This window comes from Poeciliopsis prolifica, unplaced genomic scaffold, assembly GCF_027474105.1.
Source record: "Poeciliopsis prolifica strain line A6 unplaced genomic scaffold, Auburn_PproV2 SCAFFOLD055, whole genome shotgun sequence".
Taxonomy (NCBI): domain Eukaryota; kingdom Metazoa; phylum Chordata; class Actinopteri; order Cyprinodontiformes; family Poeciliidae; genus Poeciliopsis; species Poeciliopsis prolifica.
In genome coordinates, this window is record NW_026562430.1 from 3,225,399 (window position 1) to 3,252,570 (window position 27,172).

At 39.3% G+C, this 27,172-nt stretch overlaps 3 protein-coding genes across 7 annotated transcripts; 2 read left to right on the top strand and 1 right to left on the bottom strand.

Moving 5' to 3' along the window:
* Positions 1–10,251, top strand: acp2 (acid phosphatase 2, lysosomal). 3 transcript variants are annotated; one of them, XR_008608128.1, is made up of 15 exons: positions 4–243; positions 1,099–1,281; positions 2,796–2,891; positions 3,403–3,489; positions 3,572–3,632; positions 3,709–3,800; positions 3,878–3,976; positions 4,089–4,178; positions 4,558–4,641; positions 4,730–4,778; positions 4,899–4,987; positions 5,315–5,421; positions 5,496–5,671; positions 5,766–5,989; positions 10,108–10,251. XR_008608128.1 is itself a non-coding variant. In XM_055059576.1 (14 exons), exons 2-14 carry the CDS (start codon positions 1,192–1,194, stop codon positions 5,909–5,911), a joined length of 1,263 nt encoding a protein of 420 aa, XP_054915551.1. In that variant the 5' UTR covers positions 1–243; positions 1,099–1,191; the 3' UTR covers positions 5,912–6,860. The 3 variants fall into 3 exon arrangements, 2 of the variants coding, with proteins under 2 accessions (XP_054915551.1, XP_054915550.1); XM_055059576.1 differs by lacking the exon at positions 10,108–10,251 and having other exon boundaries at positions 1–243; positions 5,769–6,860; XM_055059575.1 differs by lacking the exon at positions 10,108–10,251 and having other exon boundaries at positions 5,766–6,860.
* On the bottom strand, positions 6,894–17,805 carry gpr137c (G protein-coupled receptor 137c). The gene is made up of 8 exons (XM_055059573.1): positions 17,131–17,805; positions 13,355–13,404; positions 13,132–13,239; positions 12,883–13,021; positions 11,868–12,017; positions 10,574–10,699; positions 10,361–10,485; positions 6,894–10,228 (listed from the first exon to the last, which is right to left on the bottom strand). The coding sequence occupies exons 1-8, from the start codon at positions 17,503–17,505 to the stop codon at positions 9,946–9,948; spliced, it is 1,356 nt and encodes a 451-aa protein (XP_054915548.1). The 5' UTR covers positions 17,506–17,805; the 3' UTR covers positions 6,894–9,945.
* txndc16 (thioredoxin domain containing 16) lies at positions 10,179–25,949 on the top strand. 3 transcript variants are annotated; one of them, XM_055059571.1, is made up of 21 exons: positions 10,179–10,251; positions 19,045–19,104; positions 19,324–19,501; positions 19,613–19,695; positions 19,781–19,854; positions 20,105–20,179; positions 20,401–20,522; positions 20,659–20,749; positions 21,199–21,367; positions 21,454–21,623; positions 21,712–21,772; positions 21,874–21,991; positions 22,076–22,222; positions 22,310–22,369; positions 22,586–22,784; positions 23,312–23,442; positions 23,578–23,662; positions 23,922–24,063; positions 24,567–24,754; positions 24,846–25,036; positions 25,730–25,949. In XM_055059571.1, exons 2-21 carry the CDS (start codon positions 19,054–19,056, stop codon positions 25,915–25,917), a joined length of 2,523 nt encoding a protein of 840 aa, XP_054915546.1. In that variant the 5' UTR covers positions 10,179–10,251; positions 19,045–19,053; the 3' UTR covers positions 25,918–25,949. The 3 variants fall into 3 exon arrangements, with proteins under 3 accessions (XP_054915546.1, XP_054915547.1, XP_054915545.1); XM_055059572.1 differs by lacking the exon at positions 10,179–10,251 and adding an exon at positions 17,371–17,464; XM_055059570.1 differs by lacking the exon at positions 10,179–10,251 and having other exon boundaries at positions 18,851–19,104.
* Positions 25,950–27,172: the final 1,223 nt, after the last annotated feature.

Here is a 27,172-nt window from a genome sequence, read left to right on the forward strand (position 1 = left end):
TCAACTGACGACTGTTCCTAAGCTAGCTGTGTCCAACTTTTGTAAATACCGCCGTCTATGAGACCCAACCAGGTGTGTGACGTTCAAAGAAAAATTAGCTTAACTCCAACAAGCAAAAGTCATGAATAAAGTGACAAAAACAACTTTGGAAATCAATTTTAGTCGCTCAGTTTAATCCTCGCGTCCCTCACTTCTGACGTCCATCATGGCGCCTGGAATGATTCAGTGACGTCGTTGAAAAGGGTGAATATTACAATTTTTATACAGCTTTTCTTGCAAAGGTGAAGAAGTACATCTAACTAAAACGGCCTTCCAACGCACCGAACACCTGCAATGCATTAAAGGTCAACCTTAGGAGAACAGCTGAAATTACCCACAGCAAATCTGCAGACGGACCATGAGCTCATTTCACCCCCTCTCATATGTATACGAAATGTCTGAGCAAAACGAGGAGTTATACGACATATCTTGTCCATCTTGGATCTTGTCCACCATATGTCCCATCACACCCGTGGGGAGTTGTGGGATAAGAGCTGTGCTCAGAAACTGTGCTTTAGGAGCATTCCTTACTTGTTACATTATCTGGATCAGGTTAAAGACTAATAAAGTTAGGGCAAGACTGAAGACTTTATTGCTGCATGGCTATTTTCCTTTGCAGGAATCACAAAAAGTCTATAGATGTGTAGGATCAAACAGTTCTTTAGGAAAGATAGGAGAATAAATTGTCTGCATGAGTTGGTAGAAAAGTGTGATCCTTTAAGAGTTTTTATAAACAAACATTTTTTAACAAAATTTTAATTTTAACTGAAGAGACTAAAAGAATGACTATCCTTGAAATTCATGAACTGCACACACCCAACCAAATTATTAAAGCGGAAAACGGAATACAAATAAGAAGCCACTTCCGGTTTGTATTTTTCAAAACATACGTGGTGATAAAGTGTAATTATCTTTTATCGTCCAAGATCTTGAAAATTTTGTCGAAATCCTTCATGTAGCTTAATGATGTCTCTAATTAAAAATTTTGTTGAACAATTTTTTATTTACAGTTTATTCACGTTTTTATTATTTTTCTGTCACTTCCGGTCTTCTCCGAAGTGGATGCTAGCAACGGCTAGCTGACGTTCCTCTACTTCGGAGCAGGAAAAGACACCCGACACACAGCAGAGCCGAACCACCATCGGCGGAAACATGGTGTCCACGGCGGCGCTTCTTCTCGTCTCTTTGGCCTCTGCATGTGAACAAGTTTTTGCTGGAAGACAGCTAATTTATGCTACAGTGGTGAGTGTCAATAATGTTTGCTGTGACGCTACTGAAGCTGTCCGTTCCTGCACCTTTATGGCTGAACTCTACAGAATTGCCTTCAAAATGTGTTAAATATTGTTTTCATTTGCGCTTGTGTCAACATGCTTGGTTAATCATGCAACTTTTTGAGTGTTGTGAGATTTTTGATTCACTTGAATAAATTCGGCTCGAAAATAAACCATTTTGGATTACGTTCATTTTAATAATGTCACATATTTTGGTTTATAGGGCTACCTAACAGTAAGCTTCTCTAAAGCTGCACTACATATTAAAACAGTATATGTTTTATTAATTTTTAAGTAATGTTAATGTTTAGTTCAGACTAACATATTTGGAACAAAGTGTTAGATGACATGTTTGAAGAAACATAAAGTAATATGAACAGTCTATTACATCGTGCTCAGCCAGCACAATGTAATCAGGAAGACAGAAGTTATTGAACTGTTATTAGCTGGCATTATCATGTTTTTCTTCCTTGTGTTAAATGTGAAGTCACTTCCTGTTTTTTAATAGTATGCCAACCTCCACTTCTGTTTTTAACAGCATTTTCACACACACACAAAAAGAAAAACAGTGCAGCGTGCAAGATAACTGAATACAATTGTTATTCAAATCAATTTTTATCTACTTTGCCTTATTTTCCTAAGAGAACAGACAGACTTTCTGACTGAAATTCATTTGAGATTAGTCATGTCTTACTGTGCAAAGTTGGATCTGTATTGAGGATGACATAGTTGATTAATACAAAATAAGAACAGAGGCATTTTTTCCCATTTATATCTTTTACAGTTGTTGCTAATTTTGCTTATCAGGGTCAAAAGGCCATACGCATTCGTAGAAACCGTCACCTAGTTTCTGAGGTTTCCAGTGAAACCTGAAGCAAACTAGATTAAGACTGTTGAAGCGGATAATCCAGCCTACAAATAGAGTTTGCACACCTGGTTTGTCTTTTTTTGGTTGTTATGGATGCATCTGGTTGGGGTGTTATCTCATGTGGGACGAACCGGCAAGCCGCACTTCCCTGTGGCGGCTTGAGAACTGAGTAGTGAAACTATGAAAGTTTGAAGTGTCAGCTCTGTTGTGGTAAGTCAAAGAAAATACTTTGACCTGATTTACTGGACTATTGAGCTTGCAAGGAGAGTGAGATATGATTACAAAACCCTTGGTTTTAAAGAATCTGCTTGTAAAGCTTTTGGACCCTGCGGTGGGACGTGCACCGCAGGTCCCACGGGAGCTCCAAGTGCTCCCCCCTGTGCGGCAAGCTGTTCAGGAGCACGACCTCGCTGAAGGAGCACATGGCAGGCCACGCAGGGCTCAAGCTGCACCGCTGCCACATTTGAATGAAATAAACTTTTGGAAGATACTTGGGAATTCCTGCAGTCAGCTGACTTTACTAAAACCATTACTGACACAGATAAAAGTGGAACAAAGGTGTCAGCTGATAATTTTGATGATCCTGCATTTTCAGTTTCTTCTCCTCCTTCCTCCAGTTGTTTCGACATGGTGACAGGTCACCAGTGAGAGCCTTTCCTACTGACCCTCACCAAGAAAGCGCCTGGCCTCAGGGCTTTGGACAGCTATCGCAGGTAAAATAGCTTTGAGTTTTGCTCTTGACAACCAGAGGTGGGTAAAGTACCCAAACCTGTATTCAAGTAAGAGTAGCACTACTTCAACATATTTTTACTAAAGTAGAAGTAAAAACTAGCTAATATTTGGTAAAAAGATCAAAACATCTATCACTTAATATTTCAAAATGACATCATCAGATGGATCAAAATTAAGATAATTCAAATAAATAACAAAAAAATCTGAATCAAATACTTTCATGCAGGTTAAAACAAGCTCGTTCCTCATTCAGACAAGTTACTCACAGTGGGTAGAGAATTAAGTTTAGTACATAGTAAAATTACTGAAGTAAAAGTTGAAATACTTCATTCAAAAAATTACTCAAATAAAAGTAAAAAGTACAGCACAGTTGAAAATACTCCAAAAGTAATTTTTTTCAAAAGATTACTCAAGTAAACATGAGTAAATGTAACTAGTTACTGACTCGAGTACATTAGTACCAGAGTCTGATGTTTCTATTTGTGTTTAAAGGTCGGGATGAGGCAGCAGTATGAGCTGGGTCAGTATCTGCGGACGCGGTACAAAGACTTCCTCAATGAATCCTACATCCGTCACGAGGTGAGACATGGAAACACCACCTTTATTCTCGATCACGTGAGAATTAGCAAACACCTAAACACGTTTTCTCTTTTTCCACCAGATTTTAGTTCGCAGTACAGACGTTGATCGGACCCTGATGAGTGCTGAAGCCAACCTGGCAGGTCTGAACAACTGGATTCTGTCTTTCTTTTCTCATGAAGTGACTCTTAACCTTCAGTGTGTCGTTTTGTTGTGCAGGCCTCTACCCCCCTAAAGGTCAGCAGATATTTCAACCCAGTGTAAAGTGGCAGCCCATACCGGTACACACAGTACCGCAAAACGAAGAAAAGGTTGGTGTTTTGGGTTTATCCGATTCTCTGGCTGAAACTGCAGATTCCTGATTTTGTGTAATTATTTTTCTTTTCAGCTGCTCTCATTTCCTTTGAACGACTGTCCTCGCTACGAACAGCTGATGAATGAGACTGAAAACACAGCAGAATTTATCAATGTCACAACAAAATACCGGGTACATAATTTCTCCTCTTTCTTAAATATTTCTTTTAAGAGAATCTGTTTCACTATTAAAAACAATGTATTAATTTCCAAGGAAAGTTAATTCTTTCTCCCTTATTCTTTAGGACTTTATAGAGATGGTAAAAAATAAAACAGGACTGAAGAAAGCAAATGTGGAATCAGTGTGGAGTGTGTATGACACACTATTCTGCGAGGTAAAAATCCCAACACACACATAAAAGTAAAACCAACATTTAAAATCAAGCAATTTTCAGCTTTTTTATTTTTTACAGAATCAGATAATACAGAAGGAGAGTGACTTTTATTTATAAATATATCATGTAAAACAGCATATTAGGGTAAAATATGCCTTTAGTTGTTAAATGTGGGAATGAATACATCATGGTATGAAAAATTGTTAAAAATAAGCAAATTATTCACCTTAAATGCCCTTTATTTAGAATTTGGGTCATTTTTTAGGTGTTCACCTTTAGAAATAATTCCAAACAAAGTCGCTCAAACCTGCTTGACGTCTTCAGGGTGTCTCTGTTTGATATTTATTAGTCACTGTGTATGTTTGTTTTTCGTCCTCAGTCTCGACATAACATGTCCGCTCCAGAATGGGTGACTCCCAACGTCATGGAGAAGCTCAGGTTTCTGAAAGACTTTGGATTTCAGGTAGAAGTCGCAGCAACATCTCAGCTTTTCTTTGAGATTTCTGATATTTAAGAGGGTTAACACGGTTATAAATGCTGAATGTTTGCAGCTCCTGTTCGGGGTTTACAAACAGCAAGAGAAGAGTCGCCTGCAAGGAGGCACGTACACATAAGGATTATTTATCAGTGGTTTTTCCGATTTGTGGAGGATTTTTCCACAAACATATAAAAACATGTTTCCACTCGATGGAAAAATGAGAGCTGCTGTCTCTCTTCCAGGTCTCCTGCTGGGGGAAATTGTGAAGAATCTCACCAAGATGGCCGCCCCACACCCACAACGTCAATTAAAACTGATGATGCTCTCAGCGGTGAGATACTGATAATTCACACCGATTTAGGTTTTTAACTGAAGTTAAAGCATTCAGCTTCTTTGCACTGAATCTGGAACAAGCTTCCATAAAACTGCAAAACAGTCGAAACACTGATTTCTGAAAAGACCCACCTGTTTGGAGTGGCTTTAAACCAATAATCACAGCAACATTTATCAACGTAGTTGATGTTTTAGTTAATGGCACTTCACAAAATGTATTGTAAGTTACTGGATTCCCACTTATGATGTTTTTATGATGAACTGCCTGAAATGAAATACAAATAAGCTTGACTGATTGAAGTTGTTTTTTCTGGTTGCTGCACAGCACGACACAACCATAGTTGCTCTTCAGACCAGCTTGAATGTGTTCAACGGAAAGCAGGCGCCTTACGCCTCCTGCCACATAATTGAACTGTACAGGGAAGACAATGGGTCGGTATTTTATTTTTGACATCATATGTCACTAAATAAGAGATTATTTGCACTAATTTCCTGCGTGTGTTTAGATCTGCGTCCGTGTCGATGTTTTATCGCAACGACACCAGCGTGCCGCCGTACCCAGTCCAGTTGCCAGGTTGCGCTCATGTCTGCCCCCTAGAGGACTTCGCGAGGATAACAAAGCCGTTCATCTCAGACGACAGAGACAAGGAGTGTCAGCTGCCATCAAAGGGGAGAGACAGACGTGAGATTCCCACACGCCGCTGCCGTCAACACTGACAATCAGCTTCTGGGTGACCCTCACTTCTTTTCTTTTTTTTCTTGTTTCCGTTTTAAAGAAGTGATCATCAGCCTGGCCTTGTCCGGATGCCTGCTCCTCGCTCTCATCGCCGTCCTCCTCGGAGTCATTTGCCGACACAAAGAGACCAATAGCAACAGGGGATACCATCATGTGATCAACCAGGAAGCCAGAGAGGAATCCTGACAGAGGCGCAAGCTACTGCTTCGGGGATCGATGAGCTTCGCCTCTTGGGACAGCAGCAGCGATGAAGAAGAAGAAGAAGTACTTTAAGTGACAGTAATCTTGGAATTATCAATGCATTTCACTGTGCCTTGCATCAAATTTGGACACTGAAAAAATAGTTTTTATTGCAAATATCTTAGTACTTTTGAAATAAGACAAAAACTAACTTATAGATAACCTTTCAGCAAAATATAAGTTTGTTTCAACTGAATAATTCATTGATATTGATTAAAAAGTTCTGGTTGCACTGGCAGATTATTTTACTTACAGCAAAGGAAAATATCTTGTTATAAGTGAAATTATCTGCCAATGGAAATAGAACTTTTTGTCAGTATTAAGGGATTACTAACTATAGCTATATCTTGCTGAAAGATTATAAGTTAGTGTCTTATTTCATGTGTATTAAAATATTTGCACTAAAAACTAGTATAAAAAATACTTGGTCAGATCCAGTTTTTTACTGTGAAATACTGTGAAAATGTTTCATTGTTTGGTTGGTGATTCCAAGGTCTGATGACCAAGATGCCTTAAATATTTTTTACTTGTATCCTATGGTACCGTTTTTCATCGCGTCGTCACTTTCAACACTGAGTATTTCAGCCAAGAGTTTGTGAAGCAATCTGTTTGATTTACAGCCTCATCACACACTGGGAAAATAAAATTTAGTGCTTAAAAAGGCTGAATGACAAGAACAGAGAATAAAATGGTTCTTTTCAACTACATGTCATAACATTCAGCATTAATTACCTTTTTGATCGCACACGGAATCACCAGGGTCCTTTAAGATTATCAGCATTTGTTTACGTTAAACTTCCTGTGTCAAATTATCTGTCCTACAGTGTTTGTTTTTATTACAGTTTGATGTTTAAGGAATGTTTATTTTCTAACCAAAAATAAATTACTACTTTCAGGTGACGCTTATAATCCAAATGATGGAAAAGAGTAAATTTTCACCATTTAATGTCCTGCAAGTAGAAGTACAGATACATGTATGAAAGGATATTCTAGTAATTTACAGGTTGAACTGTTTTTTAAAGAATGTACATGAGTACAAAAAGTTATTTTCACCTTTTTGTCATCTTTCTCATCATGGACTTTGACTGGGCCAATCCTTTCATTGCTATGGTACTTTCTGTCTTTTCACCAAATAATTTTAGCTCTTAGCAAATTCTTAACAACTTCACATTTCTAGCAACATCAGAAGTGCTTTCCAGTGAATAAAGCTTCATTCAGGTAGGACGGCAACCCTGGAAGAGTATGTCTGGTCATGCTCTTCCAGACTCGTGTCCAGTTCCAGATACGATGATCCTCTTAATCTTATTAGTCCATAAAATCTGCCACATGACAGACTGTGCATACTGGTGGGAAGAGGTCGGCAACAGTCAAACTACAGCGGAAACAATAAGGACATTGTGCAACGGTTTGATTTGCAGTTGTATGTTTGACATTTTATATTTACTACTATTGTCTAAACAGTGCAGTAGACCTTTATTAAAACATGGTAGTGCTTGTCTTGCATACATCATTAGTGATTTGGTTACATTCAGTATGGCCACGGATATAACCATCAATACCATAAAACAACTGATAGGGAAATTATCACTGCATTTTCTGTGTGGCAGACAGATTAAAAACACTTTCACACAAATACCAGATTTGCTAGAGAAACGGTGGCAAATTATGCGCACAGACGCAGAAACATGCATTTCGCTCCGCTGTTAAAAAGCTGGACCCAAACGATGAGAACTTCAGCTCCTTCACTGGACTTTAAAGTCCGATATAACTTGGTGATAAAAGCAATGGAACCTCAAAACGCAAACAGCAGCATAAGAAACACTTTCAGTCCAGGCTTTAGGTTTGCTTGACATCAGCGAGTATTTCTTAGTAATTAACCACAGATGCAGTGATTTTGGTTCAAGAAGTGGGTTGTAAACAACACCACAAAAAAAAAATTAAAATTTAAAAACAGGCTGTCATAAGATCCAGAAAACTTGTGATGTGAAAACAAAAACAGGAAGGATGTGGGAAACACATAAAGCTACAAAATATGTTAGAAAAAATAAAAACAATGTATAAAAGCTGACTAAACATCAAAGACAAATATTGAAAACACGCACACACCACCTACAATAAAAATATCACAACACGCATATAAAACTGATTGGCATGGAAGCAGACAACAGCATACATCCTTTGACTAATTCTTGTGCAAAAATATTTTCTTTAAGGAATGCAACTATCTGATATGACAAAATGTGATGGCACATTGACATTTTCTTCCTTGTAGGATAAATAGAAGAGAGTACATACAATTACAGAAGAAAATATAAGATATGAGAAGAAAAACCTACATTCCAGGCTCAAAAACCTTTTTCTCTGAAGGTGATCTTCCACTAAGTGCAAATTTCTGCCTCACAGCTCACAAAAACTGATCATATTAAATATCCTTTTGGTCGCAAACAAGCTTTACAGATCCCTCCTTTCTTGTACTTTGTACGCTTTCTTCGCCACCTTGAAGGGATTCACATTCACCCCCAGTCTCATGTTTTTCCTGTATACTAAGGAATCCATGTTGTAATCAAGAAAACTGAAAATGACTTTTTGTCAGTCAACAGAGGAAACCAGGCAATGAGAGCAAACACCTAATCAGCTAGATAGACATAAATCTTACAGACATTTATGGAGTCTAAGGATACACACTGATAATTATGAGAGCTTATATAAGTCACATGGAACCATTACCCATGTAGGGGCAATTGAGCATCTGATGCGCTAACTAGCATTATTTTTATTTATTCTTTTGCAATTTTCAATTTATGTTGCAACAAAATTATATTCCAGTTTTATAAACATTAATAAACTGAATTAAGTTGTAACATTTCCAATCATTTTAAATTCAGATTATTTTTTATCTTGTGCTAACTGCTAGCAGTGCTAATATCCCAGATTTAACCAAATAGTCATGCTAGCATTGGCTAATTTCTTATGAGACTTTTTCACACTGTTTTCCTTGTATTGCAAAATTATTCAGATCAAGTTGATAATAGCAATTAATTTAATACAACAAAATTTTACATATTTGTCTTAATTTTAAGTTTTTAACTTTTTTTTCTTTTAGCAACAGCATATTAGCACTTGTTTTGCCCCGGAACTTAAGTTCCATTTTTGATAAAAATAACACACTGACCTAAGTGACACAAAGTTTTTATTTTTTAGTTTAGACTTTATGCTAGCAATGCTAACTCTCCATGCTTCAGCAAATTAGCATTAGCTATTTCCTAACAGTATTTTTTTTATTTTTCTCTTTGTGTTTCAACAGAACTCAACCACAATTTAATAAAAGTGATAAATTGACTTAAACAATAAAAGGTTTTAATTTCTTTAATTGATTTTGAAGTTGTTGGGGTTTTTTTTTTGGCTTATTGCTACCACGACTAACAGTTCCAACTTCAGCAGGCACTGGCGAATTAGCATGAACTAATTCCTGTCATACGAGTCCGAACACTCAGCGTTTTAGACTTTGTAAAATGTCTGTAAAAGAGCCAATACCTCAAACAAGACTGGCAAATTTTGTTTAACAGTGTTGCTACGGCCCGAACTGTTGACTGACAGCTTTAGGACGAGCAAATTAGCGGCTGCCAATGTTTCCTTACCATTGAAATTTAAAAGTGGAATGATTATCTGGCCACAAATATTTCCAGTCTCTATTTTACTCTAACCAAAGCATTCAAAAGAAATGTTTTCAGTTTTCCACCTATTGGTGGTGGTTAAATGCTACTCTTCTGTGCTGAAGTCCTCAAAAAAGCTGGTATTCTTGTAGTTCCAACTTTCTTGCTTTATTGTATCGCCACATTTTCACACAGTTGTTGAAGCCATTTGTGTGGTCAGCACTTTTAATTGAAAAGTGCTGGGGTTGATGCAGCTGTACAAGCAAAATTGGGACAAAAAGATTAAATCATTTGTAATCTTCTCATCCAGTCTTCAATGGTTCCTACTTAATTTTGTGGGGTGCAGAAATACGTCTGCGATCCGCAGTAATAATTCTGCGGCGTGGAATAATAGTTACTATGTTGATGATGTTGGTAGTTGTTCTGTGGGGTTGAGTAGTAGTTGTGATGGTGATGATGGTGACTCTGGATGTTTCCTTGGGCAAACAGGAGTGGGGCCGTGGAAGGAGGTAGCTGCTGGGCGGAGGCCACCCCCGGTGCTAGACTCCCATTGCGTTGAATAGAGCCATACCAGCTGGACGTTGCCATCTGAGGCGTAGTGGACAGAAGACTGAGAATGGAAGGGACAAGAAGGTAAGTTTACTAACAAACATTTTTTAAAAATGGTTTAGTGACAGAAAAAGCCCAATCTTTTTCCACCCGTCTTTGATGTTGATTATTTGGACATTGTGCTGGTGCTCACCTGGCTCGATCAGATCTGCTATTGATGCTCCTTGACAGGTCGTCATCGCTGTCGTACCGTCGCGGGTTATCAAAGAAATAAGCTCTAGAGCTAAAACTGTGGCTGTTGATCATGCCGCCTGGCGCCTGAAAGAAACAGAGTCCAGGTTTTTATTCTAGAAGAAGAAGAAGAAAAAATCTGCAGCATAATTTGACTTCTAGATGATTAGTTTACCAGGTTTTGGTGAGGCCTTTGGACTCTGAAGAAAACCACCACTAAGCTGGTGGGCAGCAGCTCCCAGAAGAACAAAATAATCCCAAAAACAATGTATCCCTCACCGCTGATCTTCTGTATGTCTGCCTTTAAAGCACAAGCATTTTGCAATATGAATTATGAAACCTGATGTCACCAAGCAAACAGAGAGAATGAATCCACCAAAGCATTTATCTTCCTCAAGTTGTCATGTTAAAAGCACAAAGTTTCCCCCAGAAAACTTGCTGAGCCCGTTGATTGGGTGTTAGTTCAGTCATTCATCCAGCAGCCAGTCATGTTTTTGAGTTGGAAAATGTTTAAAGTTGACAGGAAATTTCAAAATATCACTTCATAATTGTATTATTGAAAGATTGGAAGAGTAATACGTGAACACCAACTATAAAGTCTTAAAAAATGTAAACATTTTAAAAAATACTTAAGTAAATAAGCAATGCTTAGCCTGGTGGGGGACAAGTAAAGCCTGGTGGCCCACCATGCTTTGAATACAGGAGGGGAAACCCTGCTCCGATGCATTTATTTGGGATTCAGACCAATACAAAGTAGTTCATAATTTTGAAATAATCTGAAAAGTGTAGCATGCATAAAACAGAGGATCTTTGATATGAAAAAATTTACAAAACTGAAACATCATGACATCCAATCCACGCTTGTCTTTATTTCCTGAAGTTCTTGTGTAATTGCAGGTGTCTCCCCCTGCTGGTCAATAAATCTCTTCATTTTTTCTGCTTCTTTTGGATCAATATTTAAATCTTTTTCATATAGAGTCTGAAATTCAGAACATAAGCATGATTAGAGGCTATTCATAACTGTTGTTTGTTGAGAAACATTACATTTGCAGAGCATCATTATTATATAAATTTAGTAACTAAAGTCAGATTATACCCAAATTGATTTATTGAGTCTATTTTGTCTGACAAACACAAGGAACTCCTTTAAAATGTGTTGTCTGTCTCAAGGCCTGCACCCTCTGATGTAGGTCAGGATACACAGACATGGTTATTTATAGCCAGACAAAACCCTTTACCCTGCTAAGCACCGCTCTACTAATTCTCTAAAGATGCGTTACATGCGCCCTCAAACACCCCAGATGCATAAAATATTCACTATTTCGTCTTCGTCACAAACATCAATGTTTTCCAGCTGAAAAGTATGCACGTCCCTGTCCAATAAATTAAATTTTATGGCTCTCATGTGACCCAGATTAGCGCTGCGTTTAGCAAGGCGCTGTAAAAACTAGTTGTATAGGTAGAAGTACCTGATCGGAGACGCTGTACCAGCCATAGCTGAAGGGGCTGGGTCTGTCCTGCGGCGACAGGGCCACCACCACTAGGTTGTAACAGGCTCTGGAAGTATAGAGGAGAATCACCACGGCTCCTACGGCGGTCGCTTGGCACACTGATGTTCCCTGGAGGGAAGAGTCATTGTGTCATAACAAGCTCTAGCGCTATACCACCAAATATAGGTCAACAAGCATTACAAAAACGATTAATTATAAGCCTGAAGCATGAATTTAAGCATATTATTATGTGGCTTACGCAAGTTACATTAGCTTATAAATCTCAATTTTGGTTTAATATAATGCACAATATTTCTAACAATGGTGTAATACTCTCTCCTTAATTTATTTCTATGTTAAACAGCAAGATGCTCTAGCTAGCAGAAATAATAAGCATTGAATTAGCATCATCAGTCTGTTAGCTTTGCTAACAAGCTGCTTCCTGTATGTTTGACAAAAATGAATTTTCACAAGAACTGTAGCTTCGGATACAAATTAAATGTTTTCAGCTAAAAGAGTTTCAAGCAAGACTCAAAATGTGAAAATGTGATTAGGAAATGTGGCATTTTTCATTTGTCTTGGAGGTTGAAATCAGAGCTTAAAAAGACACCCCTGTAATCGAGACACAAGTCAGAAAACCCATGGGATTTGGTAGTCTCTGTGCAAGCTGACGTTGTTAGCTTCAATGTTAGTTATTTGAGGTTTATTACTATAATAATCAATGCCATACAAATGTTTATTTTAGATTTGGAAGATGGTAAACATTTGGCTTTCCTGTTAATTTTTCCAATTTTGAAAAACATGGCAGCCATGTTGGATTTTGAGGTTGGATTGTTCAGAAATCCCCACATCTCCACATTGCAATTCTGACTTCAGGTTAATTTTTCCAAAAACAAATTACACAAACAACAGAAATGTTTAATAATAATTTGACTTTATCTCTGAAAAAGAACCTCAAAAAGCAAAAACTAGTGAACGATGCCTTTCTTTCTACCTTTGACTCGAGGTAAACGTTGGCAGAAGACATTTTGGCGATTTTGAAGATGCACACAGCAAGAGATATGGCACACAGGACAAACAGGCTGTCGTTAATCAGGACCCGAGCCAAGACTGCATGTCTGATCCCTCCATCGCTGCACAAAGAGCAACACATGGAAGTGTAGAGAGAGAAAAATTGACTCAACATACAAGCGAAATAATTTACTGTGGAAGCGAGATATAAAATGACTGAACGACTGCTTACCTTGGCGGGTCAGAGTGCACCAGAGCTCCTTGAGCTAACAACGCGCAAGTCAAATTCACCACCAGAAAAAATATACTGAGACAGAGAAAGAACAGGCGCAGAGGAACTCTATGGAGAGAAGAGTCGCACAGTGATAATAATAAGAAAGGATAATGATTGTTATCAGCTATCAAAATTACCCAACAAGGCTCTGATTTTCATTCCTAGCCAATCAAAGACTTACTTGTATTTGGTGAGCTCAGGCGAATACTTGGCTTTAGCTTTAAACATCACCTGGCGAAAGAAAAACATGAGAGATTGCTTTAAAGATATGCAGAACTTAACCGTTTCACAGAAATCCCACCTACGTTGGAGCGCAGAAAGCCGGAGCGGGCCAGTTTTAGAACCAGAGTGTGAACTAACAAAGCTCAGGGAGATTCCTGGAGCTCAATGAAGTATTCAGACACAAGCTCATAGTGAAAGGCTGAATTAAGATGATTCCTCAGATCGTGCTGCTCTCCGGAGAATTAAAAATATGATCCATATCCCCCTGAATCCATCTGCTTTCAGTTTTATACGTTCTTGTTTTTCAACACTTTTCATCCCGGATGTATGACAGACAAATCTGAAGAAAATCTCCTGCAAACAGTGATTTGATGTCAAACAGTTTGATGGTCAAGTTGACTATCATCTGTATGAAAAACACATAATTACTAAAACTGTTCATTAGTTCAAATTCTGGGCCTTTAGTTACCGAATTTGCTTAAGTTTTTCAAGGACATACAAGATGTTTTATGTTGTATGTCCAATCTTTACGTACCATTTTCTCTTTTCAAAGTCTCAGAGCGTTTAATTAATAATAACAATATTTAAAACCAGCTTATACTGACCACAAAAGTCCTTAAATACGTAACAACATTGAGTTCAAACATCTTAAACCAACACCCACTCACATGAACTGCCTGTATGATCAAACTAGGCCACAACGGGGTAATTTATAACCAAGAGATGAAGCAAGCAAAGCAATTCAGTAGCGTTGTAGACTTTTTTTCTGCTCGGTTTATGAATGCACTTCAGATTACATATCCTCTTAGCACACAAGAAATGTTTGTGTCTTTTCCCAGCAAAGGCAACCAAGTGTGAACTTGACCGTCTGCTCCTTTATTAAGAGGCAGACTAAAACAAGTGACTCATCAGGAAAGCAATGTTGGATGTTAGGCAGCTGTGACACGATGTCCGTGAGCTTAGGGGTAAACTGCACGGGTCATTTCTCAACTTTGGTTAAATATATTTGCTCTGCAAAGTAAACAAAAGGCCTTTGGGTCTGATCAGCATGATATTTAAATGCAGTTAGTGTCTATGAGTCAAATATATATTATGATATAGGATTGCTTTCTTTGTTACAACTGTATGTTCTTCTAGAGTAAAATTAAGCTTTTCTGCCACATGAAAGACAAAACTGTTTAGAAATATTTTAGAAATATAGTCTTGTTTCAGATTTTTGTGTAAGAAGTTCTTATATTAGGTTAAGAATCTCATAGCAGCTAATACCAAAATTCATCAATGGTTAAATTACGGTCCAAAATACTTATCATACTTGCAAATAAATACATTGCATGTCCCTTAACTTCAATATAATTACAATTTCATCAAGATATTGCATGAGGAATCAACCAGGTCAGTGCTTTAATCGGGTTATGATTAAATGCAGAGAAGCTGTGAAGATGCAGGGAATCGTGTAAAACATGGAGGGCAGCGATGCCAAACCTGCGGCCTTTACATATGTTTCTGTGCCAATGCAGGGCGCTCAAATAATCTGTTTTCCCATTAGATTCTCAAGAAGCCAGTTAATTTTCTACCCATTTAAAGAAGTGTGTGGATGTAAGAAATCCTCTATAACCTCAAATGGTTTATGGGGATTGTATTTTAGCAAAATTATTAACTTTTCCAAATCTAAAATAACCAAGATTACCTGAAGAAATAGTGCTTGTATTGCATTGTTTGTGTCAAATTTGTGATTTTGTTCCTTTTGAAATGTTGCAAATTGGAGCAGGTTACGGCAAATCAGAGTATCATCTGCAAAAAAAAAATAAAATAAAGTTGCATAAAATGGGAATGTAGTTTCATGCTCGTTAGCTCTTTAGCCTCAATTCGCCTTTATGAAACAGATTTAATGACGCCCACATAAATACATCTTAACGCTCAAACTTCCTCACAGAACAAGCGAGAAACAATTTCATTTTTATTTCTGGATGATATGGTGACACAATTTATACAGATAATTACAGCTAATGTGTGACTGTGAGCGTTTTGAGTGAGAGCAGCATAATATCTGCACTATTAACCCATAATATGTCAACTATTATCAGTTTTTGTGTGAAGAAAACACTTTATTACAGTAACAACAAGGAAAATATTTGGATTTTTTGTGCGTTAATAGTTAAAATGAATCTAAATTGACATTAGCTGGTCAAAGCTTTACACAACCTCTGCTTTAGTATGAGCAGCTGCTGTTATAAAAACTATAACAGCTTCCAGTTTGAGCTGTGGAACAAAATGTGAATCTGATATATTACTCAGACCTGAAGCAGCCAGACGTATAAAACCACAATCAGGAACGATTTCATCTCTGAGCTGGCCAGTCACATGCTCTCATGACTGAGATAAACATTTTCCTACAGATATAAAGACAGGAATGAAGAGGCATGGTGATAATTAACAATAAAGCTGGCAAATTACTCAGTCACATGTAGAAGAAATTTGAATTCTCTCTTAAATCTACCTACTTGAAGGTTAGGATGAATGAAAAGTTGGCCAGAGGTCAGCGGATGGGTGACAATGTTTATTCAGCAGTCATATGACACCATGAGTTGCATTAGCAAATCACGACTCATCCAGCCAGACGAGCTTCCTTCCTTTTGTACAGTGCCTGTAAAAGTGGACCAGGCTTTTGCAAAACCAGGTTTTTGATATTTGGAGTGCCCAGCACAGATGTTGAACAGCTGCAACCAAACAACTGGGTTCCTTCCCCCTGGTTTTCTACATAATTAGTGACTACACATGGTCCACTCAAACACTTGTTTGAGTGTAGTCTAACCACAGACCAAAATTAATATGACTGTATGTAAACATCTGACCTCAAGACCCCACCGCATGATGAACCATCTGGTGCTGCAGCAAGAGTTCAGTGACATGTGAGCTAAAACAGCTTGATAAACTTGTCCAAAATGGTGCCAGAAAGGCAACCGATAGCGATTTCATGTAACTTTCACTACCACTAATTACAATGTATTTTATTGGGATATAATAGGATAGATCGCCACATTGGAAGGAAATGATGCATGGTTGGCAACAGTTTCACAAAATAAAAATCTGAAATGTTTGACACCGATTAAATACTTTGCAGAACCAGTCAGGACAAGTGTTTTTTGAGCATGTCTAATCACTTTGCATATCTTAGACACCTCAAGTTTAGTCAAATTGGACATTTAAACTTTCAAGTAGTGTCACCATTTCTCCACCCCAATCTCAAGTCTCCTGGAGCCTTTTCTTGCAGTATTGCTCAGTATTTGCCTCTATCCACCTCTCCTTCAGGTTTGATCACCAACATGGTGGTGATGAGCAGCCAGGGGCGCAACTATGTACATTCTGATGTATGTCGACTGATAACAGGGCAGCTTTCAAAGGGTCTGGATGGCTTTTATATTAAGTGTCGCAAGAGACAGAAGGGGAGGGGTGCCTAATTTGTTATTGTCCATATTTTCTCAAGCTGATTATAAATACAGAAGATGCTGACTAAGTAATTTTTCGGCCGTTTTATGGCGCCCCACGAGCATGGCGCCCCTATGTATCGCATACTGTACATAAACGTCAGCTTTGTGCAGTTCCTGAGGAATGTTTGCCCTGTCAACATGACCTGTGGATCTTTACAGCTCCTCCAGAGTTACAATGTAATGCTCTCTCTTTTGACTGCACGCTCAGCTGTTTTTATGAAATCGGGTCACACAGAAACACACATACCTGTGTGAAGTAGAGGTTGAGGAGGCAGAGTGTGAAGAACTGCAGGCAGACGGGACAGCAGTAGAGCAGCCAGTAGGCCAGAGGCTGCAGCTGGTTGGCCTGCACCACATTTTTAAAGTAGAAAGAGAAGAGAGTCGTCCGCAGCGCTGCCCACAGCAGGCACAGGAACAAAAACACGCTCTGGTAGCTGAAGCGCTTGTGGCCGTAATGCAGGATGAGCCAGAGCTGCAGGTAGACGAAAACAAAGAGGAAAGAGTAGAGGACGGTGTAGACGGTGGTCAAACTGAGCTCCAGCGTTGGAGAGATCGCATCTCCGGATGACTCCTTCAGAGTGGTAAACAAATCGGCATCGAGCTCCTCTCCTGGCGAAAACATCTCCGCTTGATGCTCGTGAGGGGGGCGGGGGAAAAGACGCTGAAAGTGGGTCAGACCTGGGTTGCATTTACCATGGAGGGCAAAAAGGCAACGGCATTCACGCGCAAAAATGAGATAAAGACTGTTTCTTTGAAAAGAAGTGGCATTATTCACCCAACAATTGGCTCTCCGGTTGGAAAAAAACTAGTGAATAAATGAATGGTTCGGCATTCAAAATGAGCTGAGTTAAAAATAACAAGAAGGAGCCAAAGAAAAACAAGAGAGGTGCCTCAGTGATTGTCTGCAAAGCTGCTCTCTGCAAAAAAACAACTTGAGGGGGGGAAAACCTCCAGATCAGCTGTGATGCAGTTTTAGACCAGCCCCCTTGTTTCGAACGAAAGCGGAAACTGGCTGTCGGTGTTCGCCATTTTGGTTCAGGATAACGACCAACTGCGTGGAGACACAGCTGAGCGTGGAGCCACAGTTTCAAGCTAGTTTCCTACATACATTTCCTGAGTGGGCAAAAAGAGGCCACACCCCTATTTTTCCACTCTGCAATTTTATTGGCTGATTCTGCAACCAGCCTCCACAGCAAATCCATCCCATTGGTCAATAATGATGTCAGCTTTTTACGTCCAGAACTCCACCATAGATGTAAAACCATAGACTCCGCATAAGCCCACACATAACATATTATTATAATTGTTATTGTTGTTGTTGTTATTATTATTATTATACAGCGCCATCGTCACTGTGATTGGTATAACCACTCAGTTCTATTGTTTTATTATTGTTCGGTATGGACCCAATGATCTCCATTTCTCATCCTGAAATCAACATAGATTACCGTGTGTGAGTCATAAATATCTACTGAGCGTAGATTTTGTTTCCGAGCGTATTTGTGTTCCGTTTTCCACATAAAAACGCCTTCCACAATATGGCGGACGCGCTGACGTATCGTTTCAAGCCGACGTGCTTCTACTTGTCTTTGTCTAGGAACGTTCTCTCACGTTGTGAGTGCTGATTGGTTGAAGTGAAAGTCATACGTGGATATGATTGGTCTACAGAAGGAAGTGGGCGTTTCTGCTAGCTGTGAGACGTTCAAGATGGCGTATGAAAATTCTAAAGTAAAATCGTCATTTCAAGTTGAGACTCTGCGAGATTACGATTCTTAAATAATCAATTTGAAGCTAAATGTAACACGCACAATCAAGGCATGTGTTATTGGTATTTCGTAACAAAATATAAGCTCTCACTAAGTAGTTTTCAGCTTTGAACATTTAGGATACTGCTTTTATTTCGAAAGAATTAAAGGAAGCATTGCGTTTACAGTGAATATTGCACTCTTAACACATAGCATTGAGCATCTTGCTTTTAAAAGTACGGAGACCTACGTTTCTGGTGCAAGAAACCTGAATGTATAAAATGAACAAGAAATATCTATGTGCGAGCACACAGACTGCCATTAGTTGATGGAGCAGGATATCCTAGAGCTTCTGACATAAACTGAGATTCCAAAACATGGAATTTATTTGGGATTTTTCTGCTGTTTCTTCTAAGAAAAATAAAATGGCCTCTTCACCAAATGACCCCCGACCTCCCGCAACTCCTACTTCTCAGGTAAATGTCAGGTGTTTTTTATTTTTTAAAGATAAGTTACTAACTATGCATTCTGTGTTTTGCCTGAAAACTTAAAACGTCTTAGTAAAACTACAATTTTGCATATTTCATGCGTCTATTATGAGTCAGACTTGTGTTGGTATTCATATTCATGGTTCAGAAGTGCTTGTTATGTATTTTTGTGTATATGTTCACCACTCATTGTGTTTTCTCTCCTAGAGAGGACAGTGCAGTGTGTTAAGGATATGGGCTTGTGTTGCTGCCCTCCTGCTGTGGATCAGCTCAGCTGGATGCCATGAAAAGGCCAATATGTCGAACCATATTGAAATCACAGCTGCAGACTTCCAGGAAAGACTGCTGTCCGGGAAGATGATGTTCCTCTATTTTCAGCAACAAGGTAAACAAAACAGTTTATTTTTAGGTAAATATCTTCTGACATAAATTAATCTGATTTGATTTGAATACAGTCAACCTAACATAATTCCCTTTTCTCCTCTGTCGTCTCTAGTCTCTCCCACTATCTCTCTCTTCCTGATGGAGTTAGAGAAATCAGTCGAAGCTCTGCAGGATTACGGCGTGCTAGTCGGCAAGGTGACAGGAGCTTTGTTCATGATGTCAGCTCTGTTTGCTGTAATCGTTAGTATAAAAGTACAAAAAGTAATGTTTTGTTTTGTAGGTTACATGTAAAAACCAGCCGGTTCGAGCATACTGTACAGATGCAAAGCAACAACACAGAGCTTTTCTGTTCAGGTAGGTTGTGTAGATAGAAAATGATCTGTCGTAGCTTTTCAGAGAGTGTTTGCTGAAAACGATCTCCACAATTTAAAATGATTAAATCCCCATAGTTCTGTGGAAATGAAGAGAACCACAAACTAATAAGACCAAATATGACTGAAGCTCTCCAAAGCTTCTTCAGTAATCATTCATATAAAGACGGATATCACCTGACTGCATTAGAGTTATTCTAACTGTTTGCAGTTTTGCGTCTTTGTGTGTGTAGAGGCGGCAAAGAGTTCTTGAGTTTCAGCTTGGACACCGTCTTCGATGTCAACTCCATAGTGGCTGAAGTCCTGTTGTGAGTATCAGCACCAATTTGCACTGTGACTGAGTGACATAGCTTGAAAATTTATGGTCTCCGAACCAAAAACAGGTTTTATTGAGATTTTATGTGACAGACCAACAGAAACAAAAATTTTTTTTAAAATACTGTAAAAGTGTGATGTGTATTTGTATTAGAATCGACTCAGGGAAGCTAATTTTTGTCGATGTTTGTTTTGCTTTGCCTCTGCCCTCCAGTGCCGTTCTACGTGACGAGGTGAAGTACGTCCACACGGACGCCGACCTGCTGGCCTTGGAGAAGACTGCCAAAGGAAAAAAGGACATTGTTCTCGGTTACGTTCGCAGTCTTGGAACTCAAGGTGAAGATTTAAAGCAACAAAATGACACATTTGTGGTGATTTTATTCTGTTGAGCCCACTCCTAACTGATCAGTTTTCCTAAATGACAGAAATCAAACATGAATCAACCACATGGCGTCTCTGATTTGCTTCTCAGAACACAGATCGCTGATGGAGATGGCGTACGTTTACGGATCCAAATATCAGTTCATCCTCATAACTGGAGGTCCGGTACTAAAGCAGTTAGGGTATGTTTTCTTTTTTCTCATGTTAATCATCTATTACACACAGCTCCCGACCAAAAACAACCAATCAGAGCCAGGAGGAGGGTTTTACCGCTGTCAAATCAATTTCACTGTGCCAATGGCTAAGAAACAACTTATTATTCTGCAAAAAATTGTATCTGCTGTCATCAGTGGCTATGCTAAGTAGCTTTAGCATTTGTGGCTAGGCTGCAGCGTAGCAGAGGAAACAATGGACAGCGCTAAGACCCTTCTCCTGTCTCTGATTGGTTGTTTCTGACTCAGTCTTGTATTTCTATAGTTAGCGTTGGAAAAAGGCAGAAGAGCTAAATTTTTTCACAGATTATCTGTCTAATTTTACATTATCAAGACATAATGATACTTTTAACAAATATGTGAAAAGCATACTTTTTATTGGAGTTGCAGCTGTAAAGCAATAACAACATGTTTTCCAGAGTTAATGAATCGTCCCAGCTCTCTAGGGTGTGGTTCGTCCACTGTAGAGTTCATGGTACTGTCATGACCCCTGTGACCTCTGAACGCTGCCCATTGACACACATGAGGACGCCCCTGTCCACCCTGAGCATGCACACGTTCCTGCAGCTTATGGAGGCCCCACTTGTGGTATTTACAGTCCATCAGAAAACGCTGGAATGGTCACTTTTCTAGTAGAAAAATGTTGAAAATCTGGCTTTTCACCTTTTTATCAGTCCGAAGTGTTCATCGATCCCTCGTCAGTCCCACTTCCGCAGTTCCCCTACCAGCTGACGCCTCAGGTCTTCCTGTTTTCTCACCCTGCGACCGAACACCTGGACCTGGACACGGCCAGCGCTCTGGCCTGGAGGCTGCGAGGCCTCGCCCTGCTGCTGCTGGTGCACAGGTGTGCAGAACCAACCGGATTTAAAAACACACCACATGTAAATCAGATTTAAGTAACTCAGGTTTTGTTTGATGTTTGTGTTTATCAGGCAGAGCCCAGCAGTTAAAACCCCTAATAAGTACAACGCTGCCTACCGGCTGCCTGAGAAGGTAGAGCTTTTATTAATTTAATTGATCCTGCAGCTTATTTCATTTACAGTTTAAAAAGTCACACAGAATAAAAATATTTGTCTATATGATTTTGTTTGCAGAGTTCTGAGGTGAAATATTTGACCTTACACAACTTGGACGACGTGTTGGAGCTCTTTACGAAGCAGGAGGAGGATGAGGAGGAGGAGGAAGAAGAGGAAGAGGAAGACTCATATTCAGGTTAGAAGATCTGCTCCATGTTTCTTCAGAGAATTCAAACTTGATGCATGGAAAAGAAAGGAGTGTGAACATGTGTGTCACCAGGAGAGCTGGATGATGAAGTCGCAGCGGAAGTGTACAGAAACCGAGGTCACTTCCTGGACCTGGACTCGGTCACACAACTAACTTCTGACAACTTCCACTCTGAAGTTGCACAAAGCAGCCTCACGGTGGTGCTGTTCTACCTCAGATGTAAGACCTTCACCTGAACACAATTTAAATAGTTAAATCTTGTCAGTTTGTTGCGCTGTGATTAGAAGATGTCATTTTGGCCACCAGGGGACGCTGTTTCAATGGCTTTTCTCGGATCTTTCATTGAAGTTGCAGAGAAACTTGAAGGTAAACAGATGAGACCTGCAACAGGTGCAGTTTGTGTTCACAACAAAACCTGGAAGAGATTTATTTTCACATTTATTCTTAGAATTTACGTTTTAAACATTTTAAGGCATGAATGAATGAACTGTTTTCACAAACATTCACACAGAGGAGTTAAATTGCATTTCAAATAAATTTCATGTAAAGCAGATTTTCCGATATGATTGTTTTTTTTTTTAGATTCCAGGGTTGACGTCATCCAGATGTGTGTCGTCGACTGTGGCGAGTGGACCGACCTCTGCGCCGCTCAGCCTGGCACCGCCGTCCCGTTTCAGCCAATCACGGAGTTCCCCAGCGTTCTGCTGATCCAACCTCAGCAGGCGGCCCAGCGCTACACTGGTGTGCTGACCGGGGAGGCGCTGCATCGCTTCATCATGATGTAAGAACACAAAAACCTCTGGAAAACATTTTGAATTTGTCATCTCCACTATCTGAAAAGGACAAAAGAAGAGCTTATGAATCCAACGGAAAAGATGTTTTTCTAGCTAACTAGTGGGGATTTATTGATTTAACTTAATGCATTTGATTATTATCAATATAATAGAACATACGCTGAACACCGATCCAGAACCACACAGCGTTTTGGACACGTCATAATATTCTGTTGCAAGACTTTTACAACTTCAAAGTTGATGTAAATGCTTTGGAAATGTTGCAGCTTGGAATAATTATTTTTTAATCTCACATCTTGCTGTGCCATGCAGACTCTGTCTGCAGTGATGAAGTTAATCTCCACTCAGCTTGTTGAATACTTAAAACAAATCCAACTGACAGCAGTTGGATCTGATTTTGGGTAATTCAGCTAATAATTACTTCATCACTTTGTGGGATTAATTAAAATGTCCAACTTTATTGTGAGAAAACTTAAACTATATCCTTGTTTCGTTTTTTTTTCTTCCAAACCAGGAGCCGCATGCCCTCTCCTCTGCTGCTCTCTACCAATGAGGAAGTGACATCTTTCCTTCAGGAAGTTCCTGACCTGGCTAGTTTCAGGCCTCATAAGGTCCTGGGTTTGTTTAGGACAGAGAGCCAGACAGGTGGGAGTGAAAAACATTGATGTGACAGAACAGTCACAGTGTCCTGCTAGCTGTTGATCGTTAATATCGGATAAGAGTTAAACTGGACAGGTTGAAGAATTATTTGATTTTTTTGTCATTTTCTTCCTCTCCCAGATTTGTCCGTGTTCACTGAAGCAGCAAAGTTATTAAGTGGAGAAGTTCTGACTGGGCTGCTGAGAGACGGACTGGTGGAGAAATGGTACCAACTTTAAATTCACTCCACGTTTTGCTGTTTTCATATTGTCTCTTCTTCATTGTTTCTCCTCTGATGCCGCTGCTGGAGTCAAAAGTTATTCAAAAAACTTTCTTCCAGTGCGTTTGAGTGAGTAAAACATGGGGTAGCAAATTGAATAAACAGTAAGAGGTGGATATTTTGTAGTTGTGGAGTTACAAAAGGCTTCCGGAAGCAAGTAAATGAGCAAATAAACTTTTAAACTCCCACACATTTTCCTCCATAGGGCTGTGGAGCATGATGTGGAGCCTCCTGCGGTGTTGTTGTTTCCTTCTTGGGGGAAACTGAACCGCCCTTCAGTGCTGCCTGTGACCTCGTCATCTAAAGATCTGCTCACCCACATTCACACGACTCTGCTCCAACCAGTGGTATGTGTGTCTCTTTAGGATTAAAAAGGGGCAAAAGAATAGCAGTCAGTACAGTATCATGTAGAAATACAAACCAGTTTGTTGTGTGTTTTTTCTTATAAACAATATAACAATATAAATGGTTGATTCAGTTGTTCTGTTGCTGCAAAACAAGCCCAAATAATGACTCTTCCACCACTGTGCGTCAGTGTACATGAGGTTTACCAGGAATATTGCTTAATGGATATCCATCAACCTTTGCAATCAAGCCACATTAGTTGATATTAAACTGGTTTGATGAACTGAAATGTTCAAGTTTGACAAAACAGCAAAAACAAAAGAACTTTTTTCTCCTCAGCAGATTCAAACGTTGCTTTTGCTCTTTTAGAGAAATAAATGCTGCTTGAATATTTCCATCTGCTGCAGCACAACTAGCACAAACTGGGTTTCCTTCTGACTCTTCGTTTTACGTACCTTGCAGTCACATATCACTGATTAACATTTTATTCCCATTTTCTTCCCAGCCTGAGCTGACCGTGGAAAACCTGCCGTCGTTTCTGTCGCTGGGTAAAGCGCTCCTCCTCCTCTTCGTGGGAGAGGAAGAGGACGAGATCGGGCAGAGGCAGAACCAGGCGCTGGTGGACCATATGAGAGGCGTGTCGGAGCAGGGAGGCGCGAGGATGGAGAGATACCTGCCCTGCTGGATCCACCTGTACAAATAGCTATCAATTTAAAAAAATACAACACCAATAATTTCCTTTAACATCAGAAAAGAATCGACAGCTTTCCTCCGTGTGTTTCAGCGGTCACACTCCAGCTGGTCTGTCTGTTCTGGGTTCATACCTTGGTTCTCTGCCGCCGCTTCCTGCGTTGGTGCTCACGCATTTACCCAGTGGAGACGAAGTCTACCAGTATCCTCCCAACACTCCCATACTGGCAGGTTCTGTGCTGCTGTGGCTGCGGAGCGTGGAGGATGGGACGGAGTCACCAGCAGGTACTGAGAGGACAGAAGTGAACAATTGAGAAAACAAGAAACCAACATTTTGATGAGTCTCATCATCAACATCAAATATGTTGGTTTTGTTTCATTTATAAACTGGTGGGTTTTTATTCTAGATTTAAACCAAATTGGTGTTTCTGCTGTTTTGCAGTTTTCCTGAATATGCGTATATAAATATAAAACTGTCTTTTAGTTTAACACACAATCTTTAAATCTAAATTTCATTCGTGGTACGCCGACATTTTCTGACAGTGCAAGAAAACACAAGAGGGCGCCAACTCCAAAATAAATGAAAATGCAACTAGAATGCAGAACATTGTTTTGAAGTGCTTGTGGCGACCCCCGCCAGAGATTACCGCCCTGAGTGGTGAGCCGTCATTGGAACATTTTATAGAAAACACAAGGAGGAGTAGAGAACCACTCTGACTTTACAAAGCAATCAGTTTTAACCCGATATTTTGCCATTTTCTTTATGTTCATTCTTGCATCTTCCAAGCAAATACAGATTTCAGATCTAATTAGAGTCAGCAGGTTCTTGTTTCGTGATCTATTCCTTCAACTTTTAACAGATTCAAAATAATGTAACATGGATTGTTAAAATCCGACCATAGTTCTGGGTTTTGTTGGAGCAGTGGGATATTAAATCTGTTTTACCTTGAACTCTACAGCTTTGTCGTGTCTCCACAGGAACGCTGGGTGGGGACAGCTGGCGTCCTGCTTTTGAGTTCTACGACTTCCTGAAAGTCATGGACATGCAGGAAGTTGACCCCCGTCCTCCAGAAGAGGAGGAAGTGAATGTTGAGGAACATTTGGTCACTAAAACGATGTCATACGATCATCTAGATATGAATTCAAAATTTCACTCTGAACTCTAAGGAATAAAAGTGAAACCCAAAATCTTACAGTATATTTTAGTTTGTTTGGTTCATGTGGTTTTTGCAGGTGATTCCCCACGAATCACGTTGGGGTTTCATCAGATGGGCGGATGTATTTCTTACTATTTCCCACCGACTTGAAGGCTGCATATGTGACTATTAGATGTCTGTGGCTAATGTCACACTGTGGAAAACTGAACACTGTCAAGCAAACTGAGTATTTCTGTGACTGAACGACGGTTCAGCATCAAGTTGAATGCATTTCATTTGGTTGTTTTTGATTAAAACAGGTGCTATTTTTACAAATAAAGTTTGATGTGATTTTTTTTCTCTTTTGCATCACACAACTTATTTCTCCAGCCAAAATGGCTGTAAGTACAATGCTTTATTTTAGCAATGACAACATTAAGAAACTGATTTTATTTGTAACAGAAATAAAATGTGAAAGAAATTAAAAAGAAAAAACAATTCTATTGAAATATTCATAAAAAATATAGAATTTTACATTTTTCCTTCACTGTAATTTACTATTTTAAATTAATTTACTCTTAATAGCTTCACTCGCCACACTCAAAGCTATTAATAGCTATTAGTAGCTCGCTTCGCTCGCTAAGCTCGCCACACTCGTAGCTATTAGTAGCTCGCTACGCTCGCCACACTCAAAGCTATAAGTAGCTATTAGTAGCGAGCGAAGCGAGCCCACACTTTAAAAAAACACTCGTAACCTGTAGATTTACAAGCGCTCGTGCCCGTAATAGATTATTACTAAGCTAGCGACGTAGTGTAGATTTATGCTAGGTGGCTCAGGATGACATGGAGATGATTTAAAAACACTGTATAAACTTTTGAGTGACTTCAACCATGGTTTATGTGAGTAAATGTTGTTTATTAAATGTTATAAAGCAATAAAATTCCTCTGCTGTCGTGAAACGTCCAGTTGTAGCAGCCGATACGAAGGCTAGAAGCTAATGCTAGCTATGCGCCTGACAGTGACGCCGCCATGACGGCTGTTTCTTTTAGGATCCACAAAGAAAAAAAAAATTATATAGAGAAGGTAAAGTCTGAGAAATTAATAGTACATTCACGTGATTGAACTTTAATTTATGTGCTGATGGTTTTCCTATGACAAGCCCTAAGAGTTCAGTCTACTGCAATTAGCGGAACTTGATATATCAAGGATTTCTCTCTTAGGGAATAAAACGATAGAACCAAAATGAAGACCTTTGAGGTGGAGGAGAACAGAGCAGCATTAAAA

Coding starts and splice junctions, on each gene's coding strand:
- txndc16 (XM_055059570.1), top strand. CDS start 19,006: ATGGAATTTATTTGGGATTTTTCTGCTGTTTCTTCTAAGAAAAATAAA. Junction 20,180..20,400: donor ATAGTGGCTGAAGTCCTGTT/GTGAGTATCAGC, acceptor TCTGCCCTCCAG/TGCCGTTCTACGTGACGAGG. Junction 23,443..23,577: donor TAGGACAGAGAGCCAGACAG/GTGGGAGTGAAA, acceptor TTCCTCTCCCAG/ATTTGTCCGTGTTCACTGAA.
- acp2 (XM_055059575.1), top strand. CDS start 1,192: ATGGTGTCCACGGCGGCGCTTCTTCTCGTCTCTTTGGCCTCTGCATGT. Junction 3,490..3,571: donor AATCCTACATCCGTCACGAG/GTGAGACATGGA, acceptor TTTTTCCACCAG/ATTTTAGTTCGCAGTACAGA. Junction 4,179..4,557: donor ATGACACACTATTCTGCGAG/GTAAAAATCCCA, acceptor TTTCGTCCTCAG/TCTCGACATAACATGTCCGC.
- gpr137c (XM_055059573.1), bottom strand. CDS start 17,505: ATGTTTTCGCCAGGAGAGGAGCTCGATGCCGATTTGTTTACCACTCTG. Junction 13,022..13,131: donor GTGCACTCTGACCCGCCAAG/GTAAGCAGTCGT, acceptor CTCTTTGTGCAG/CGATGGAGGGATCAGACATG. Junction 12,018..12,882: donor ACGTTTACCTCGAGTCAAAG/GTAGAAAGAAAG, acceptor TCTTCCCTCCAG/GGAACATCAGTGTGCCAAGC.